Source organism: Gordionus sp. m RMFG-2023, chromosome 4, assembly GCF_954871325.1.
Source record: "Gordionus sp. m RMFG-2023 chromosome 4, tfGorSpeb1-WG-v2, whole genome shotgun sequence".
Classification (NCBI taxonomy): Eukaryota; Metazoa; Nematomorpha; class Gordioida; order Chordodea; family Parachordodidae; genus Gordionus; species Gordionus sp. m RMFG-2023.
The window spans coordinates 26,781,920-26,801,722 of NC_088778.1; the positions used below are offsets into that span (position 1 = coordinate 26,781,920).

General features: G+C 28.0%; 1 protein-coding gene across 1 annotated transcript; it reads left to right on the plus strand.

Annotated features, from left to right (window-relative positions):
- Positions 1-287: 287 nt before the first annotated feature.
- On the plus strand, positions 288-19,729 carry LOC135929087 (very low-density lipoprotein receptor-like). Its single transcript, XM_065465586.1, has 17 exons — positions 288-441; positions 481-600; positions 645-764; positions 967-1,144; positions 9,505-9,731; positions 11,047-11,166; positions 12,202-12,327; positions 12,730-12,939; positions 13,282-13,516; positions 13,818-14,031; positions 14,614-14,839; positions 15,134-15,273; positions 16,007-16,235; positions 17,032-17,180; positions 17,363-17,495; positions 17,937-18,100; positions 18,731-19,729. The coding sequence occupies exons 1-17, from the start codon at positions 372-374 to the stop codon at positions 19,052-19,054; spliced, it is 2,985 nt and encodes a 994-aa protein (XP_065321658.1). The 5' UTR covers positions 288-371; the 3' UTR covers positions 19,055-19,729.
- The last annotated feature ends 74 nt before the right edge of the window (positions 19,730-19,803 follow it).

Genomic DNA, 19,803 nt, shown 5'->3' on the forward strand with positions numbered 1-19,803 from the left:
AAGATTGATTGCTCATCATTTATTATATTATTTGATTAATTTGATATTCACAAGGAAAATATAATAAATAATAATTTAAAATTTAATAAAAATTTAATAATATATAAAAAATATATATTATTCAAATTTTTATAAATATTCTATATAATTCATAATTTTCCATTACTCATTTGAATGCTCTTTCATAAAAAATTGGGCAAACAAAATATGTGAAATTCATCTAATTCATCATAAAACATATGTCCAAATATTGCGAATCTACAGTTTTATTAAATATTTAGAAAGACTTGCACCTTAATTTTGAAGGATATTATATTATGAAATTTTCTTTCATTTAAATTAATCTGGGAAAATTTAATTCTTACATAAATATGACATCTAAAAATATCATATTTATTATTTTAATTTTTCATTATCCATATATTCGTTCCTTAATCAAACGTAAGATCATTTATATATACTTATAATAACTAAATACAGAAAATCAATGTAAAATTAATGAATTCAAATGTGCCAATGGAAAATGTATTGAAAAAATATGGATGTGTAATGGTATAAATGATTGTGAAGATAATTCAGATGAAGAATATAATATTTGCCGTACTAATTTAGTCTTACTTTTAGTAATAATTAATAATTTTTAGCTAAATCATGCAATTCTCAACAATTTGCTTGCCAATCTGCCAAAAATGTATGCATACCTCTTTCAAAAAAATGTGATGATAGAGTTGATTGCTCTGATGGTTCAGATGAAAAAGACTGTGGTAAATTTGCTATTTACAATTTTTTTTTCAAATTAAGGGTACACCTAAATTTCATTAATTAAGGTTATAAAAAACAAATTAATAAGCTTACAATAATGTTATTACTGAAAGTCAAAACTTAGATACCGGCATATTACATTTAAAAATATTTCAATTTTATCAGCCTCATTTATATAAATAATTCTTTTATTAAACATGTAAGCACGACCCTGTAATGCTACAGAATTTGCCTGTTTAAATGGGAGATGTATATCATTAAAATGGAAATGTGATCGTGATAATGATTGTGGTGATAATTCTGATGAAGCAAATTGCTCTTTTCCATTAAATTGTTCAAAACATGAGTTTATGTGTGCAAATACTCTTTGTATTCCTTCAAGGTAAGTGATACAAATATTAAATTTTTATAGGAAGAACTTTAACTGTTCCATAAAACCAAATTCATTATTTTTAACATACCTTAATTTATATTTTATAATAAATATCCTATTTTCAGATAATATAACATTTTTCCAAAAAAATATCATTGAGATAAATGACATAATTTATTTCTTATGTTTAATTTTTTTAAACCAATTATTTATCCATATTTATTGTTTCTCTATTAAATGAGAAGAAAAATGGTAATTTATTCTTTAAAATGCATTTTTTTTATCTTTTATTTTGAAAGGGTAAAAAAACTTAAATTTATCATGATATATAAAAGTAAAAAATAAATAATTATCTTTATCTAATAATTTTAGATGTTTCAAATAAATATTTAGAAAATAAAATATGAATAATGATTTTTTAAAATTCCTACAAAATTAATCATTCTTTAAATTAATATTTATTTTAATATTTAAATTATATTTTTATGGTAAATATTATTATTCATATGGTTCAATAAAATCATGTGTAACAATTGTTTATTTATTTTTAGAATAATTAATGAGTTTTTTTTATTAACCATTTTCCACATGTGATGGGCAAAAATAAATTCATTGTTTATAAAATAGTATAAGAATAAAACGAGATGGTTATTTTTTATTTTGTAAAATAAGATTTTACACATTTCTGACATAACGTGTTGAGCATTGGCGTAAATCCATTAACCTTGATTACATTTTGGGTCAAAATTATTAAAAAAATTCATCGAAAATTAGGCACAATTTTTTGCACCCATTCATTCCCCAAAATGGATCCTCTAAATACGCCACGGAATTTAGGTTAGTTGAGGTAGGTAATGGCTAATAAAATCGGTTCTATGAGATACGTTATAAAACAGTTTAGCATTGAGACGCGAAGTGACTAAAGACTAAGTTTTTATCCTATTTTTTAGAATTCGCGAAAACGGGCAAAAACATCTGAAAAATGGAGCCAATTTTTACTCGTTAAGTGTACTATAATTTAACTAACAACCAGCGCTAAAAATTTATTTGATAAAAATGACAGCATTTTACCGTTAGGTGAAATTTTTGGAACTTTAAGAAATTCTAATAAAAATTTTGAAAATTTTACTAATATGTTTTGGCCATAATTTTTTATTTTATTTAAAAAAGAACTTATTTTATGCTTTTCGATAAAGTTTCGAAAGTTTTCGAATTAAATTTTTTGATGTTTTGGATAGTGAGTGCATTAGGAAAAAAATTTTGGAATTTTTGAGTTAGATATAATACCTTTTTAAAAATTGTACTTTTTACAACTTTTTTTTTTGTACGGACATGTCAGTAAAAAAATATGAATTTATTTATAATTTATTTTTTGAAAACACCATGGCAAAATAATTATGTTTGAATTTCAAACGCTGATTTTAAATAAATATCGATATCTAAAAATATTAATTTTTATTTTTTAGCCTTAGATTTAAAAAAAAAAAAAATTATAACTACCATTGAAATTCTCTAATTTGGAAAGATGATGTAAACATTTTTTTTTAGAAAAATGTTGACAAACTTGAAATTATTTTAATTACTACCAAAATGATTTCTGTAAATATGTTTCACTTCACTCTATCTAACATTTATCCATGTAAATTGAATAAGATAGTGTCCATTGAGCCAAATTAAAAAAAACACTTCTAGAGATTTTTGAAACCTTTAGAAGTAAAAAAAATGTTTTGTGTCACTGAAATGATAGCTACCCTTTAGCCTTAATAAACCATTAGGACTATCAACCGACTGGTTAACTAAATATCGTCTGTTATATCCATTTTTAAAAATAATTTTTTAGGAGAGCATTTAAAAAAAAAATCCTATGTTTTAGATAGGAGATCATTACACCATAATAATGCAAATAAAGTATTATTCTAAATTATATTTTAACATTTTTATTGGGGATATATGTGTTGCGAAAAGGATGCATTTTGTATAAAAGTCTATGATCAATTTATATGAGGAGTTGATTTACTAGATAGAGTTTGATCATTCTTAATAAACTCGACAGAAGAAAAAAACATGGCCCATATTTTCCTATTTTCGTAATTTAGTAATTGTAGTTTCACGAAGTATAATACGAGACCAAGGATATATGTTTATACCTGGTGGATATATATTTTACCTTCTTTTCAACTCATATAGTAATGCCATTGATCGGGAATGCAGAATAAATATTACCCACTAGACCTGTTATAAAATGAGTTGTACGCGAGTTCCAGATATTCATAAAGCTCGTTGCAAATGAAAGCAAGATAAATAAAACCTATATATATAAAATAAATTTTTGTAATTAATTTATATAAAGTGGTCACAATTATTTTACAAAAAATGATAATTTTACTTCCAAATGTTTTGATTTTTCCAACATTAAAAGAAATCATGGGATGTATTTTTTTTTGAATTTAAATATATAATTATGTTTAAAAAAATTCTAAATTTCAGGGTGGAAATAAATCTTTTTGATTTAAATCACGATATAAATGGCGATTTAAATCAGGTAATTGTGATTTAAAATTTTTTTTAAAAAAAATATTTAAACTAAACAGATTATCAAATTACTTACAAATCACTTGACATTTTACGACAAATACCTTTTGCATATTATTGAAAATTATTAAGTGACCTTTCCTAAACTAAATTAATTTTATTATCAATTTATTTGACTGTATATATATTTGTAATGTTAAGTACAACGAATAAGATTGTTTATGTGTTATCACCGGCAAAAAAAAATATTTTAGAATTGCCATAACTCGAGTTTCTAGACATTATTTAATATGAAAGGCGTAAACATGATTTTACTCAACTTTAACATTCAATGATTTTATGACAGAATTAGCATCTTCAACGATATTTCGCCAATCCTAGGATTTTTCTTAATAGAAACATTAACATATTTAATACCTATTGTTCCTTTACACGTCTTACCTCTAAATCGTTAAGAGTATATTATATTAAAATATTTCCTATATTCCTCATCTTAAACATGTTTTATACATTATCCATAACCACCACCATTGTAACCCATGCAATTAAATTTCTTTTTGTACTTTATTATGAAACCTAGTGTTGTTAAACGGCTAACTTGATATCTTATTAGGAAAAATATTATGCAAGTTTTAAGATTTTGCTCATACGTGCCATAAAGGTTTGATCATCTACTAATGAAATCTCGAGGCTTAGACAATATTTATCTGGCTAAAATATTGAGTTAGCCTTTTTTAAAAATCGACTCAAATCGAGCCGTTTAACAACACTAATGAAACCTATCTTTTAAAATAAAATTTGATGTTCTTATAAAAGTTGCCTGAGAATTAGATTATCCCATTTCCATTTTTTGTAATTTTACAGGAGAGCAATTTTAAAAATCAAGTTTATATTGTTTTCAATAGGATATTTAACCTTATATTGGCTATAATTTAACTTATTTTTTATATATTAAAATTTTTTTTTGTTTAAATATAATAGTATAATTATAAAAAATTGAATTATTTAAAAAAAGTCACCTTTGACAAAAATTGTGGATATAGAATAACCTAATTCTCAGGCAATGAAATGTTAAAAATTTACTTTTATGTACTTTATAAATTAAAAAATAGGAAATGTATTCCCTTTTAAATACGATATATATATTTATAGTAAATAAAGATATCACAATTAAAATCCAAAAGAAAACCGATTAAAATAAATCAAAAATATTTAAAAAAAATTAGAAAAATTTCAAAATTTTCGCAAATTTTAAAATTTTAATAAAATATGTTAAATTTTTGAAATTTATAAAATATTTTAGAATTACTTTTGGACATGTTTTTATTTTTATATTTAAAACGCTTATTTAGTTATTTTCATTTAAGTTTCGAAAGTTCGCTTATTTATTTTTTTTAAATTTATTTTAAGGCTACGAAAAAATGAAGAAAAAAATACGGCCAAAAAAACATATTTGTGAAATTTTCCAAACTTTATCAATAGATTGCTTTTCCTTAAAATTTTGAAACTTTTCAAAACACATTTTGGACGCAATCTAACACTATATCTTTATAATAAATAATCAAATACTGTTGCTCCATTCCAACCGTTCCTTTCTTTTTCTAAAAATCTCATTTAATGATCAGTTTGATTCAAATAACCTCTATTTATAATAGATATTTATCTTTACGTGCTTGTACTTTTTTAAAAAAAGAGGATAATTCGAACAATCATTTATCTTAAATGTCATCACCCGTTTAAAAACAAAATCATAAAATAAATATGTCTGGGAGCATGTCCTGACCAATACTGAGTATAATATAACCAGCTTCTAAATGTTCCGCTTTAGGTTATAACGGCTTACCGCCTTCGCTTTTATAATTTTAGGCCTACTAAGCGGACATGTAAGTGATCTGAAAAAAATATAATATGTTAGTTTTATTATTATGAAGAGTTTTCGAATTCCAATTCAACGACATGTTAGTGTAAGAGAATGTCGGACTGACCATCCAATGCATTAAAAAACTGGAACCAATTTAGCATTTTTTTATATCCTGATTCTGTCGTTATGTACTTTGATTTAGAAATTTTAATTCGGATCGGGCGACTCGAACTTCAACAATATTTAGAATTATTTATGTTTTTTTTAAAAAATATATAAATATTCTTTCCAATAATAACACTCAAAATCTTTCATTTTCCTTCGACGCTTATAATTTTTCCGCTTTCGACTTTTCTAACAGTCCACTATAAAAAAAATTCGGATCGGATCGGTAGACCAATTTCTATAAATAAAGTTTTGCCATTTTACTGCCCGTTTCGAGCCGGGCTTGCTAGTCTGATAAATGCCAATCAATACTTTTATTGTATCTGAATTGAGTATAAATTATTTTAAAATATTTTTTTGCATAATTTTTTTTTTCTGCTAAATGGAGCATAATTAATTTTTATTGAATGGTATTATAATAGTATAGAGGGCTTAACTTAATCATAAAGTATTCGCTTTCATAAGCTCTGTTTTGTTTTGCTGTTATTTTCCAAAAAAATCATTTCAATTGATATCGTATCCATATATTATATTGGTAATTTTAGCGAAATTCGCGTTTTTTTTAAAACTTTATTATTTAAAAATACCGCACCAATTTAAAATAACTGGGCGTTTTATAAAAAAAACAAGGCTACATACACACGTCTCCGCTCAATTTGTAATCACTATCATGCTCGCATATATTTCAAAATTTTGCATAATAAAAATATGCCAAAAGAAGGATCAATACGAGGCTAATCGATATGAATAAACATTTATCATTTTAATTTTAAATAAATAAAAGGAATTAGTATTATGAATTTTTTATTAAATTATCATAATTATATTTGGAAGAATGTTATTATTAGACGCGTAATCAAGGGGGGGCAAATTTGCCTGTTCTCGTAAATATCATTTTAAGCTAATAAAAATCCCCTCTTCCACCCCCTTTCCTCCAAAAATGTTTACAATATATAACCACTATAAGGAAGAATTTGAAAGAAAAATTAGTAAATGGATGATATGATCATAATAGTCAAACCTAAAATTATATTAATATCGCAATTTATGAGCCTTTGCGATGTTTGAAATTTCATTTATTAAGATATTGATTGTAATAATAATTTTTGTTTGAATTACTTGAGTTACCTAATCAAATTAATATGTAATTTTTTTTTAAAAAAATTAGCGCTTAAAAATATTAAAATTTTTCCATTTAATATTTAATATTTTTTTTGATAAATTTAAAATTCTTATTTGTTTTATATAAGTATATATGATAGGATATATTGTTTAATTTAAAAATTAGATATAAAAATTTGTATATTTATAATTTTAAATAAGTTATTAATTAAGCTAGAACCATAACTAACTCTAAAAAAGCTACCATTTTAATCAAAAAAATATTTATCTTTTTAGTTATATATCAATCGATATTTTATTTTTTTATTTAATTATCAGGCCCAGCTCGGATGAGACTTAATTTTTCCCGGGTTCGGGCTAGTTTCAATTTTTTTATTAAGGGCCCCAGCCCGTGTTTTCAAAATCCAAGCCCGGTCCAGTCCGATTTTTATAATATAAGACCTAACTCGAAATGTATGTAGTTGAACTCCAAATAAACATCTATTTATAATATTAGAGAGTGGTTAAATTAAAAACACTTACTTTATGAATTCTCACTTTTATCAGATATCAGAATTCATCAATAAACATGATCCATTACATAATATGTCATATTTATGTCAATGATGATTTTATCATGTTTTGAGATTAAATTAAAATTCAAGATTATGATCAAATAAAAATATGAGCAAATAACCTAATAATGTAGATTGTTTTATCAGATAACCAATAATCGACATTAAATTTTATGCAAAATAAAATAAATATATTTAAACAATATTAGACTATAATTATTTATTTTTCTATTGTCATGCCGACCAGATATCTACTCTTTGCTCGCCCGGCCCGGTGAGTTTTTTGTCCGACACGGCTCAAATAAATTTTTTTGAACGTTACTCGAGCCGGAAATTGCAGATCTCTACCTTCAAATCGAAAGAGCCAATAGTTAAAAAAATTGGGCGGCCTGGTGGTGGCCATTTTTTTGTAGATTTCCTTGAAAAGATTTTTTGGTCTGGCCCTTATTTATCTTTACCCGGCATGATTTTGTGATTGATGGCTGGCTCAGTCCATAATAGTTTTTTTAATAGAAAGGATAAAAGACGAACTTGCTCGAATTTTTCTAAGCTCTAAGAAAAAAATTTGCGAAATTTAAACTCGGCCCTTAAAAATATTTGGTGCAAGTTTTCCAACCTGACCCGAGTCTAATGTCAGTTTGCCCCACCCGAACCCGATACTATTACCTTCATCTTAAATTTGGTATTTATTCCTTCTATTAATTGTATTTTTTATAAAGAAATGTAAAAAATCAAAATCAAATATTATCAATAAATTTTAAACTTATCTTGTGATCAGGGACCAAGAACATAGGCATTTTATGCTTTTCTCTGATTTCGGCCAAAAAATTATGTTCCGTTCCACGTTAAACTTCTCGGAACGTTTCTGAACGGTTCTAAAAAATCTTTCATTTCTATTTTATTCACATAATGAAGATATTACATCTATACAAGTAATAATCATTTATATTTGTTGGGTGTTAATATAAATCTGAGTGTACCGTTCAACACAAACGCCGCATTTATGGTAGACGCGATTCTCTCAAGCGATGCGAAATTAATCGCTAACAAAATCACTGCATTAGTTCTCTCGATTTCATCAGTTCGCTTAGTATTTATAAATTATATCTAATATTTGCTCAATTGTGTAAATTACGTAGTGAAAAATTTCGCATGGCTTGTGCCAATTCGCGCTTACTATAAATGCAGCCTAACCCCTCTAAGCGTGAATTCGCGGCGATTTAGAGAATTTAGAACTAACTGCGAAAGAGGGGTTACCCTGCATTCACAGTTAATACGAATTAGCGGCGAAGTATAACAAAATATGCACTTTTGTATATTTTTATATACTTGGTCACGAATTTCGCGCTTTATGAATGCAGGGTAATAACTCGAATTTTATGAAACAGTTACAAATTATTTTGAATTTGACCTTAAAAAAAATGTTTTATATAATCTTAAAATGTAATCACATTGTAATAAATAAATATATGAATGAGTAAATATAATTTGTTGCTATGTAAAGCAATGGGAAAAGAGAAGAAACTAATATATTAATGAATGGGCCACTCAGTGATGCAAAATGGTTCCAATTTGAGCCGATTTTTAAAAACGGTTAATTCTGTATTTCAACACTTAAAATATTTTGCGAGCTTGAAGATTTTGGTCATAGATGGCACAAAGGTTTGGTTTGGACATCTATTAGCCAAATCGAAGCTTGGGCAACATTTTATTGGCTAAAATATTGAGTTGGCTGTTTTTAAAAATTTGCCCAAATGGAGCGATTTTGCATCTAGAGCCACTTATAAAATATCATATATTTATTATATTATTGTAAAATTAAAATTTATATTACTTTTCGGAGTTATTTTATGATTCATAATTTTTCCCAAGTTACGGTTACCGGAACGTTCCATTCCATGTCCCTGTCTCTAATCATGATTTGAGCGGGGGAGGGTGGTTAATGTTTAGGACAAATAATTTTTTTAAAAAAAAACTTCAGGCTATTTTGGATGTTTACCTTTTGGCATGAAGGTTGGGGAGTAGGGTTAGAAATAAATTTATAACAAAAAATAATCAGCTGTTTTTTGACGGCTCCAGAGTTTTTTTTTTATAAAAAATTTATTAAATTTTTTTAAAAATTGGTCATTAATTAGATGGCGATGCGATGGGGATATAGATTGCCACGACAATTCCGACGAGATAGGCTGCGGGAAGCTCATTTCCGCCACATCCCTACTCCACTCGCTCTACAAACCCTTCAACATGAACGCCTACAAATGCAACTCTCACGAGTACAGGTGCGATAATGGTCACTGCATCATGTCTTCTTGGAGATGCGACGGCGACACCGATTGTTTAGACGGGTCAGACGAAAAAAATTGTAAGAAAAAAAAGAATAAATGATGATAAAATCGGGCAAAAAGGGGGATTTAAAAATACTGAAATAATTTTTTTTAAATAAAATAAAGGTAAAATAAGGATACTAACAAGCTGTTCAGTATAAAGGAGATGATCACGTATGTTGAGATTTCAATTTACGTTAAAATCTCAAAATGTGGTCACCTCTTCATATTTCCCATTTTGATACAGTCTCCTTAAAGTGAACTCTATTAAACCGCTCTTAAATGGTTCTATTTTATGCTGAAAATTATTATATAGCTTTAGATAGTGTTTTTTTTTAAAAAACGTCCACAACAATATTTATTAAAAAATACACGAAAAAATTGGTTATATGTTATATAATATATTTATATAATCTTCTGAAATCACTACTTTCGAATCGGACATTTATTAAAATACAAATTGATTTCTATATATCGATATTTCTTTCATAAGATATTTTTTTTTGGTCAAAATTTTGTTTTTAATGATAAACAAAGACCATGAAAAGAAAAATGACATAATACCATGTACACATTTTTTTTGTGATGTACGGTTTTTATGATGATATATAAATCGATTAATCTTTTAGGCTGGGTTTTTGTTAGTTACTAACTATGGTCGTTTTCGGGAAGCGTCTGTGGCCTAGTCGGTAAGAGCGTGCATAACTAATCCAATAGTTTTAGAATCAAATCTAGCAAGAACCCATGTTTTTTTCTGTAGGCTAAGTGGGGAGGGTGGGGTGATATTTAGAATATCTGAGCCGACCGCATGATTTCATCTCTTAATATACAAAAAAATTGGTCGTTGCTTGGCAAATTAGGTTGTTTAGAAAAGATTGCAACTAATATTTAACGATATGAATCGATGTTCTAATTTAATCGTCAAGCTGTGGCCTAGCTATTATTAATTTGTTTCTTTCTAAATTCGGGATGGAATTCTTAATAACATTCTATTTATGAAAAGGTTTAGAAAGCGCTTTTCTCCTTGGGTTTTTGATGCGTCCTTCATTTTTATTAATTAAAATATAATTCTGAAAATTTTTATCTGTCTTTATGAATTTTAAGATATTTTTTTAAAGTTGTTACTTAGCCGTGCTGAGAATTTACTTTCTGGCGGAGTATTGAAGAATTGGATCGGTTCAGACCGCTACATAATAAAAAGGTTGTTGGCTACATAAGAAAATATAGTTATTTATCTGCCAAAATTTTCTGAAGTCGATTCTGATTAACCGTCACTCTAATACCACAATATTTGTCGGAAAAAAAATTTACTAAATCATTTAAATTTTTTTTTTTTAATAATGTTCTTAAAAGGTTCAGATATATCTTGTCATTCTTACGAGTTTAAATGCAAAAACCACAAGTGTATATTGGGAATATTGGAGTGCAATGGACTCGATGATTGCGGAGACAACTCTGACGAAATCAATTGTGGTAAAAAATACTTTTAATTTTATCTATGTTATGTCCAAAATATGAAAACGATCCACAAACTTTTGAAACTTTATTTACGATCTCATTAAATTTAAAACTTATCTAAAACTTTTAAAAGTTTTAGAACTTATTTTTCAAAATTATTCTTGGATATCGCCGGAAAAATATAATACAAATTTAACTTTTTTCTGACTATAAGTAGCCGATGAAATCGGCTTACAATCTAATGTATACTAGCTGTATATATTTTTTAAAAAGGTTATTTTTAAATAAACTTTAATATTACAGTTATTGGAATAGATTTTGTTCTGATTCAAATCCCATTTTAGGAGTGTTCAGGAGTACCGGTTCAAAACTCTTCCCTCTATCATGAATCGCACAAGATTTTGTGTAATTAGTACATGCAAATTAATTATAAGAGGTTCTAAAGTCGGTTACGGTTCCCGGAAGAGGGTTTGGTTTTGGTTCAGAGAGTTCGGGTTCCAAACTCTACCCTCTTTTGAGTAGTTAGTACATGCAAATTATTTATACGTTTATTGGAACGGGGTACTGAAAATTTTGAGAAGGGCATCTAGTTCCGTCTCCTAGATTTTACCGGGTTTTAGCTACAATTTCAAATTATGATCTATGTATATTAAATATAAAAGTTGCTTTTTTTAATATAAAATATTATAATAAAAAAATAAGAGGAAGCAGATAACTTGTAGTAACAGCCTATTAACGATTATTGTAGTTCAGCTAATAACAGAAGGATCACATATTTTGCTACTTATTATTTTTAAAAGAGTAGTTAGGTTATTTGTCGAAATGTCCTTATCCTCAATTGGTCACTAAACTAGACCACACTGAAAATCGTATATTTATAATACATTTTATTTAGATTGATGATTGTAAATACATTGAATTTTGCTATTGAAAGGCATTTAAACTAAATGTCTTTTAATGGCTAATTACAGCTGATTTCAATGTATGATAACATTTATCTCCAGTTTAGACTAAGGAATTGATGCCATTTTCCAAAATTTTTTTTTCAAGACAAAAAGCATAAAAAGTGCGATCCCAAGAAAGAGTTTGATTGTGGCGATACCTGTATACCCGAGTCGAAAGTGTGCAACGGTAATAATGATTGTGGACAATGGCAAGACGAACTTCACAATTGTGGTTAAAATTTTATTATAAACTTTGAAGGTGCAACGCATATATAATTTTTTTTAGAAGTCTATCCGAATGGATAATACCGGATATCAAAATTCGATTTTTAGTAATTTAACGATATGGATGGATAAAAAATAATCGATTTTGCTAAAAATATATTATTTATCCAGCATGATAAATTAAATATAAATTATATTAAGTTCAAAGGTTTTTGCTGAAATTCTTACTTAGGTATTCCAAACACGATAAAATACATTTTCGGTAAAATCAGATGTTTAAATTTAAAAAAAAACGCGCTCTAAAAATGATTATAAAGTTGATAAAATAACGCACTGCCGGAAAAAAACACTTTGCCACTAACACACACACATATATATCACGAATCTAATTCTACCATATAAAATTTAGGCGTTAACGAGTGCCTCAAGGCGAATGGTGGTTGTTCCCAAAAGTGTATCGATCTTAAAAAGGGATTTTACTGCGATTGCCAACATGGTTATTCTCTCTCGCCAGTCGATAACGTTACCTGCCTAGATACCAATGAATGCCTTCTTCCCGGAACTTGTTCCCAAATTTGCATGAATACGGAAGGGGGGTTCAAGTGCGAGTGTCATGCTAGTAAAATGATTATTTTTTTTAAAAATATTAATGTGATGTAAATTTGTAAAATATTTGCTTATTAATTATTATAATAAATTAATAAATATAAACAAAGCCTGAATATCTTAGTTCTTGTTTTTTTGATAGATAGCTCATTTACAAAATAAACGAAAATCCTTGTAGAAGTAGTTAACGTCAGTAAGCATTCTAAAAAATCGATTTGCGAGTCAACTCATTGCAAGTCTGAACCTTTTTTACGACTCCAACTTGAGTCATAAAAATTTGATTATTTAACAACATCAGATAGGAGATACCATTGAATTTATCCTTCATATTTATAAACAAATGTGAATAATTAAGATTACTCCTTGTACCCACTAGCCGACAACAGTACCTTTTGCAAAGCTAGCGGGGAATCGGCCAAGGTAATTTTTGCGAATAGGAGGGATATCCGGATGATTGACAGTGTCCCACTCACCATGTATTCGAAATACAAGCTTTTGGTGTCGGAGCTTCATAGCTCGGTGGCCATCGATTTTGACATAGTAACTCAACGAGTGTTTTGGTCCGACGTCTCCAGCGAGACTATTTACAGGTTCGCGTTTTAAATATAATTTAGTTCTCATTTGCTATTTTTGTGAAACAAAAAAAATGAAACAGTAGCCTGAGATCACCTAGGCCGGAAATTTTTGCTGTTAATGCACTTGAAGTCAATGATATTCAAATTTGTGCAAGTCAACTTAATTGATATACGATATTTGAAATCTAAATTTTTTTTTAAAGTTCTTGTAATATTTTATTAATGATTTTGCGATACTTTAGTATTCATTTATATATAATCATGAAATAAAATGTATTATCATTGTTGATTTCTAACTTGAACATTATATTTAAAGTACTCCCCTTGTCCCCGAAGAAATAGTGGGTTCCAATAAGATCGAAACAATAGTTGAAGGTAATATAAGCATGCCAGATGGGATAAGCGTGGATTGGATATACAGACTTATATATTGGACAGATACCGGCAAAAATACTATAGAAGTTGCCCGGTTAGCTGATCATACGAATTCTAATCAAAGTTTTACAGAAAAAGGATCGAAAGATAATCAAGTTATTAAAATTTATTGCGTTTCGTGGCTTTAAAAATTATAATAAAATAATTGATTGATTTGATTTATAAATATATTTAAAAATTTTTATTTCGAAATTTTTAAGAAAGAAAACAATTGAAATTTAATTTTATTTGGTTAATTTTTGCTATTTTTGAGGTTGTTTTCTTAAATAAATCGTGTATTTGCTATATTTGTTGAATAGTTTTAATTAAAATTTTTTTTTAATTTTAATAAATCCATCCGAAAATTATTTAATTAATTTATGATAGAAAAACATTTTTTCGGGAAATATATTAATTTAAGAGTAGATAGAACCAATTTAAATTTTAAAAATCACCCGTAGTAAATGATTTAATTGGAGAAATATATACACTGATTGTTTTCCAAATTTCATTAATAATATCCTAAGTCTGATTTTTTTTTGTTTTCTTTAAAGTTTGAATAAAAATAAATTTTTTAAAGTTTTTTTTTTACATTTCTTAGATTTACTAATTTTTAATATTTGTTATATTAGTAATATATATTTTTTTACTAATAAACTCAATTAGACAAACATATTCACTAAAATTTATAAAATAAGTCAAACAGCTCCCGAACCTTTGGAGGAGGTTCTGTAATCGCCAGAAAAATTTTGTTCGACTCAGACCTAGACGAGCCTAGAGCTATACTAATAGATCCCAGGCACCGTTATCTTTATTGGACTGACTGGGGCGCTAAACCTAAGATAGAAAAATGTGGAGCGAATGGTGTTGGGAGACGCACGATTGTTAGCCGTAACATCGTTTGGCCCAATGGGTTGGCTATAGGTTTTTACTTTAGAAAAAATTTTATAAATGCATTGTTTCACGTAATATTGGAGTTATAACTTTTTTAAAAGTAATATTTGAAAATTTCTTTGGGCTTAGTAGTAGACTTCATTACCTTAAATTTTTATGATAGATCCACGATCAAATTGTATAGGGTAAAAGGTTAAGAATATTTTTTCAGTTTTTGAGAAAGCTGAAATTAAATTACTATGATTATAGACTTTTTTTATAATATAATTTTGGAAATGTATGTTTAATATTTCCAAATGCTTTTTTAAAATATAAAATCACAAGACTTTGCAAACAATAGGCTATTTTGGGTAGACGCGAAATTAGATCAGATCGTTAGCTCAGATCTAGAGGGTCAAAATCGGTATATAGTTTTGGATTCAAAGCAAAATATCAGACACCCCTTCGCGATCACAGTTTTTGAAGTGAAATTAATATAAATTTTAATATTTTTTTCTTTTCCAAAATAGGATCGGACCAGGCCAGACCTAGGTTTCTCCCCAACCGGATCCCATTTTTTGATTTTTGGGCAGGTTTATATTCTTTATCAAAAAAAAACTGGCCTAACAAAAATTTGCATGATGGTAGCAGTTTCATTTCGAATCATGGCACCTTATTACCAAAAATTAGTATTCTTAAAAATTACTTTTGAAAGGTAACAAACTACAATACCATTTTTAAAAAGGTAATTAGCTACACATTTAGAAAAAAGGTAACTTATAGTTACTTCTTTCCCCATATGGTTTATTACTATACTTTAACAACACTACTAAATAATCGAGGTCCAATTTTTAAAAAATAAGCTCGGATTTAATTTTTTCCATTTTCAAGCTCACCTGTTTGGATTAATAATGTTTTTTTGCCCTAGCCCGATTCTTTCAACATAAGGCTCTATATTTAGTAGTGTTATTAAACGGTATTTGAGACGATTTAAACTACCAACTTAATATTAGAAAAATATTACGCAAACATTAAGATTTTGCTCGTAGGTGGCACAAAGATTTTGACATTTATTAGCCAAATCTCGAAGCATCGGCTCAAATTGAGCCGTTTAACAACACTATTATTTAGCGTAGATTGAATTTTTTATTCATCTTTGGTATGGATTAATAATTCATAAAAAGAAATAAAGATTTTTTTATATTCATATTATCGTAGGATTGGATGTACTGGACCGACTGGGAAAACGAAACACTTTTTTCTGCAAACAAATTTACCGGGGCCGATCTCAAACCTTTAGCTCGAGATCTATACTCTCCCATGGACGTGCGAGTGTACCATCCTCTTAGACAACCCGTATATAATTTAGACGGCACCCCAGTTATCAATGTGTGCGGTAGTTACCATTACAACGGGGGCTGTCAACATTTGTGTCTCCCCGGGCCAAGTTTGTATTTTATTTTTTTTCTGGGATATTGTGGGCTGCACATCAAACCAAGCCCTCGTATCTGACGCATTGAAATTGTCCTCAGGAGAGACAAAAACAAACAATTTCAAAAAAGTTTTTTATGAAAAATCAATTTCATGAAAATTTTAGATGAGGTTTGCACTGAAGACGACGGACGATTAGAGACAATGTGCGTAATCGCACACTGAAATTTATAGAGGAGATATTTTACTCATGCTGAAATATATTTTACGTAAGTTCAGATTTTTTCAAATTTAAAAAAAAACGCGCTTAAGAAGATTTGTTGAATGCGTTTTTAAATTTGAAGTTCTGATTTTTGCAAAAATTATATTCCAATATGTTTATAATACTTAACTATTCTATAAATTTTCGAAAATCTTTGTTCGATTAACTAGTTTTTTTAAAACTTTATACGCTTAAAAATTAAAAAGGATTAACCTAAATATTAATCAGGTAATGTAATACACATATAGCCTGATCACATGAAAAAGTTTGATATGTTTTTTAATGCAAAGATTTCTGCCACGGAGGGGTATGAGATTCAAGATAGTCATTATCATCATTTAAATATAGTTGGAGGGAGGAAGATAAAATTCATTGGCGTAGGGGTGGGAGAGTGGGAATCCCTGTTATCGCGTTAAAATATAATTTTATATATTATGCCTCCAAATCTAATATCAAATTTTTTTTACCATAAAATTATTTTAAACTCAAAAATTCAAGGTAGATTATGTTGCATCTAACATTTTTTTAAAAACTATTATGCATAATTTAGGCCATAACAAGTCGGTTAGTAATGGTTTATCGGCTCTTTACATTTGCGCCTGCTCAACAGGATGGACCGTAGATCCCAAAGATGCCGCCAAATGTATATTAAACGAAAACGGGCTCATTGCGAACTATAAAGCTTCCGAAAATGGAAAAGTTAGTTTGAATAATATGGTTGCGTTATTTTTAAAATGAATATATTAAAATAGTATTGTTTAATCTTGGAATTAATTTTATGGTCTTTGGGAATCGGTCTAAAATTAATTGCCTATATATCCAGCTTTTTAAAAATATTTATATTACGAATTATTCTGTATTTATGTGTTATCTAACTTAAGATTCAGGAGTCATCTACTTCTAAAAATTCACAAGATATTCGCCCACCATCTTCAAGCTTTGCCCAAGGATTTACCAAAATTTTCAACAATAATGATCTTCATAACGATAAATCCGATATATTTTCTCGAAATGGTGATATAATATAATTTTTTTTTACCTAAAGATTATGTACCAAAGTATCAGCCATCTTAATTTCGTCGCTTGGGAATTAGGTTATTGCATATCCACTTTTTATCAAAAATGACTTTTTTTACCTAAATAAATTTTTTTGTAATTTTACTTTTATTTACATAGAAAAATTCGAAATATTTAATAAATTAAATTATAGCCAATATAAGGTTAGCCATCCTATTGAAAACAATAGAAACTTAATTTTTAAAATTGCTCTCCTGTAAAATTATAGAAAGTGGAGATGGGATAATCTAATTTTCGGGCGACGATTTATCAAATTTATTTTATTCTGTCACATGATTTTTCCCGGTTACATATGGATTATAGCTAAAATACTATGAAAGTTGTAGCCTATAATTATTTTATTTTTTTTACAAATGCTACGTATAAATATTCACGAAGATGATTATAACCATTCCCACTACCGAGCCGTGAATAGTGCAGAATCTCAAAAATTTGGTTCGTTGCAACAAATCAAGGAAGGTACAACCGCTAAAAAATCGCGCAGAAAGTCGGGATTCGCAATATTTGCCGGAGTCTTTATTACCTTTTTAGTCACCTCATTGGTAAACCTTTGATTTAAAAAATGTTCGATACTATATTCCGTTTGGAACCTACATGCCTGTAACTACCAAAAAGGGCACTTATGGGCCAAAGACACACAAAATCTTTTGATCTCGAAAGAGTTGTTATTTTTGGTGTTTTATGTAAGTTTACACTCAAAAAGGTTTAGATATAAGTCTTTTCATACAAATTATTTGTATTTCACTACAAAAATTTGCACAAATAATACTAGCTGCTTATTCACGAATTCCATTTTAAAAATGACGTGCATAGTATTATTTGTGAGTACGAAAGGGATAACAGAAAGAATATGATCGAAATATGTAATATGCGAAAATTTCTAGTTGGGATAACTGAACTACAAACAGTTATGGTTTCTAAATACTTAAAAAAAAATGTTTTTCTAGTTGTACTTCCTGAGGGTTCTAGTTTTCACAATAAGCATAAAAATTATTTGCACTCTTCTTAGAACCGTTTTCGTAGATTATAAAATGAGTTCAGTTTTCGGCTCCTGTTTTAAAAGTTGGGTCTTGGTCCAGTTCCTAAATTTCTCCCGGTTCCGGGGAATTCGTTTTTATTGCATCATAATTCAAACCTATTTTATTTGTGTAAACGGTCCTTTCCCAAAACAGATAATCTTCTTACTTTGGAAAAATTATTCTAACCGCACCATCAAAAGTCTCAATTTTGATAACCCAGTTTATCGCAAAACTACCGAAGACCAAATTAGTCTACCTCGCGCTTTCGAAAGCTCAGAATCTAAGAAGAGTAATTCAAGCCTAAATGGGGGCTATAGCACTGTCGGTGAAGAAAGTCGTAAACACAACTTTTACGCCCTTCCGGCCCAACCCCTCGAGGAAGAAGAAGCCTTTTTTGACGATTTCGATTCCACGAAATCCCCCCACGAATACCTTAATAATTTTAATGGGGGGAGGAAGGCTAACGAATACGTTTAAGGTTATGTTCGGCTGAGGTTTCAATTTTTGATAAACGGGATAGTTACATTTATGCTTTAAAAAAATGTAAGATATTGTTTTTAAATCACCCATACCAAAAAAGAAATTAAACTTGCAAGCAGTATCTATTTATAAAAATAAATTAATAAATTGGAGGACCCCTATTTATTTATTATCTAAAATATTTCTTAGGAAAAAAAATTATTCATTGAATCAAAAAAATTATATAATTGACTTTTCACACACTTCTTTGTCCTTCGTTAGTTTGTAATTTATTTTTATAGTATTTATTTAAATATTAGTTAGGGTCCCCTTCACCTATATTAGTTAGGGTCAATCAAAAGCATATGTTTATGAGTTAAAGTCACCCATGTTTCTGACAAAGGACAGGCACCATGCAACTCAAAAAAAACTACAAATATATTAATGCGTAAAAGATTCGATATTGGAATCGATATTCGCAAAATTTATATATAAATTCTTCCCTTCCTTTCTAGTTCAAAAAAAACAATTATGTGAAATTTTTTTTAAAAAAAAATCTCCAATTTGATTTTAAATTTTAATCATTGATAAATGTATCTAAATTTTTTTTTTATGATTTAAATTAGAATCTGAATGTAGCTTTTAATATAGGCATTATCAAAATATATATACTCAATCATGCTAATTTTCATTACATTTTTTTTTGTTGAATCGTATTAATTCGAGAATATTTGCGTATTTTATATACATAAAAATTTATGAAAATT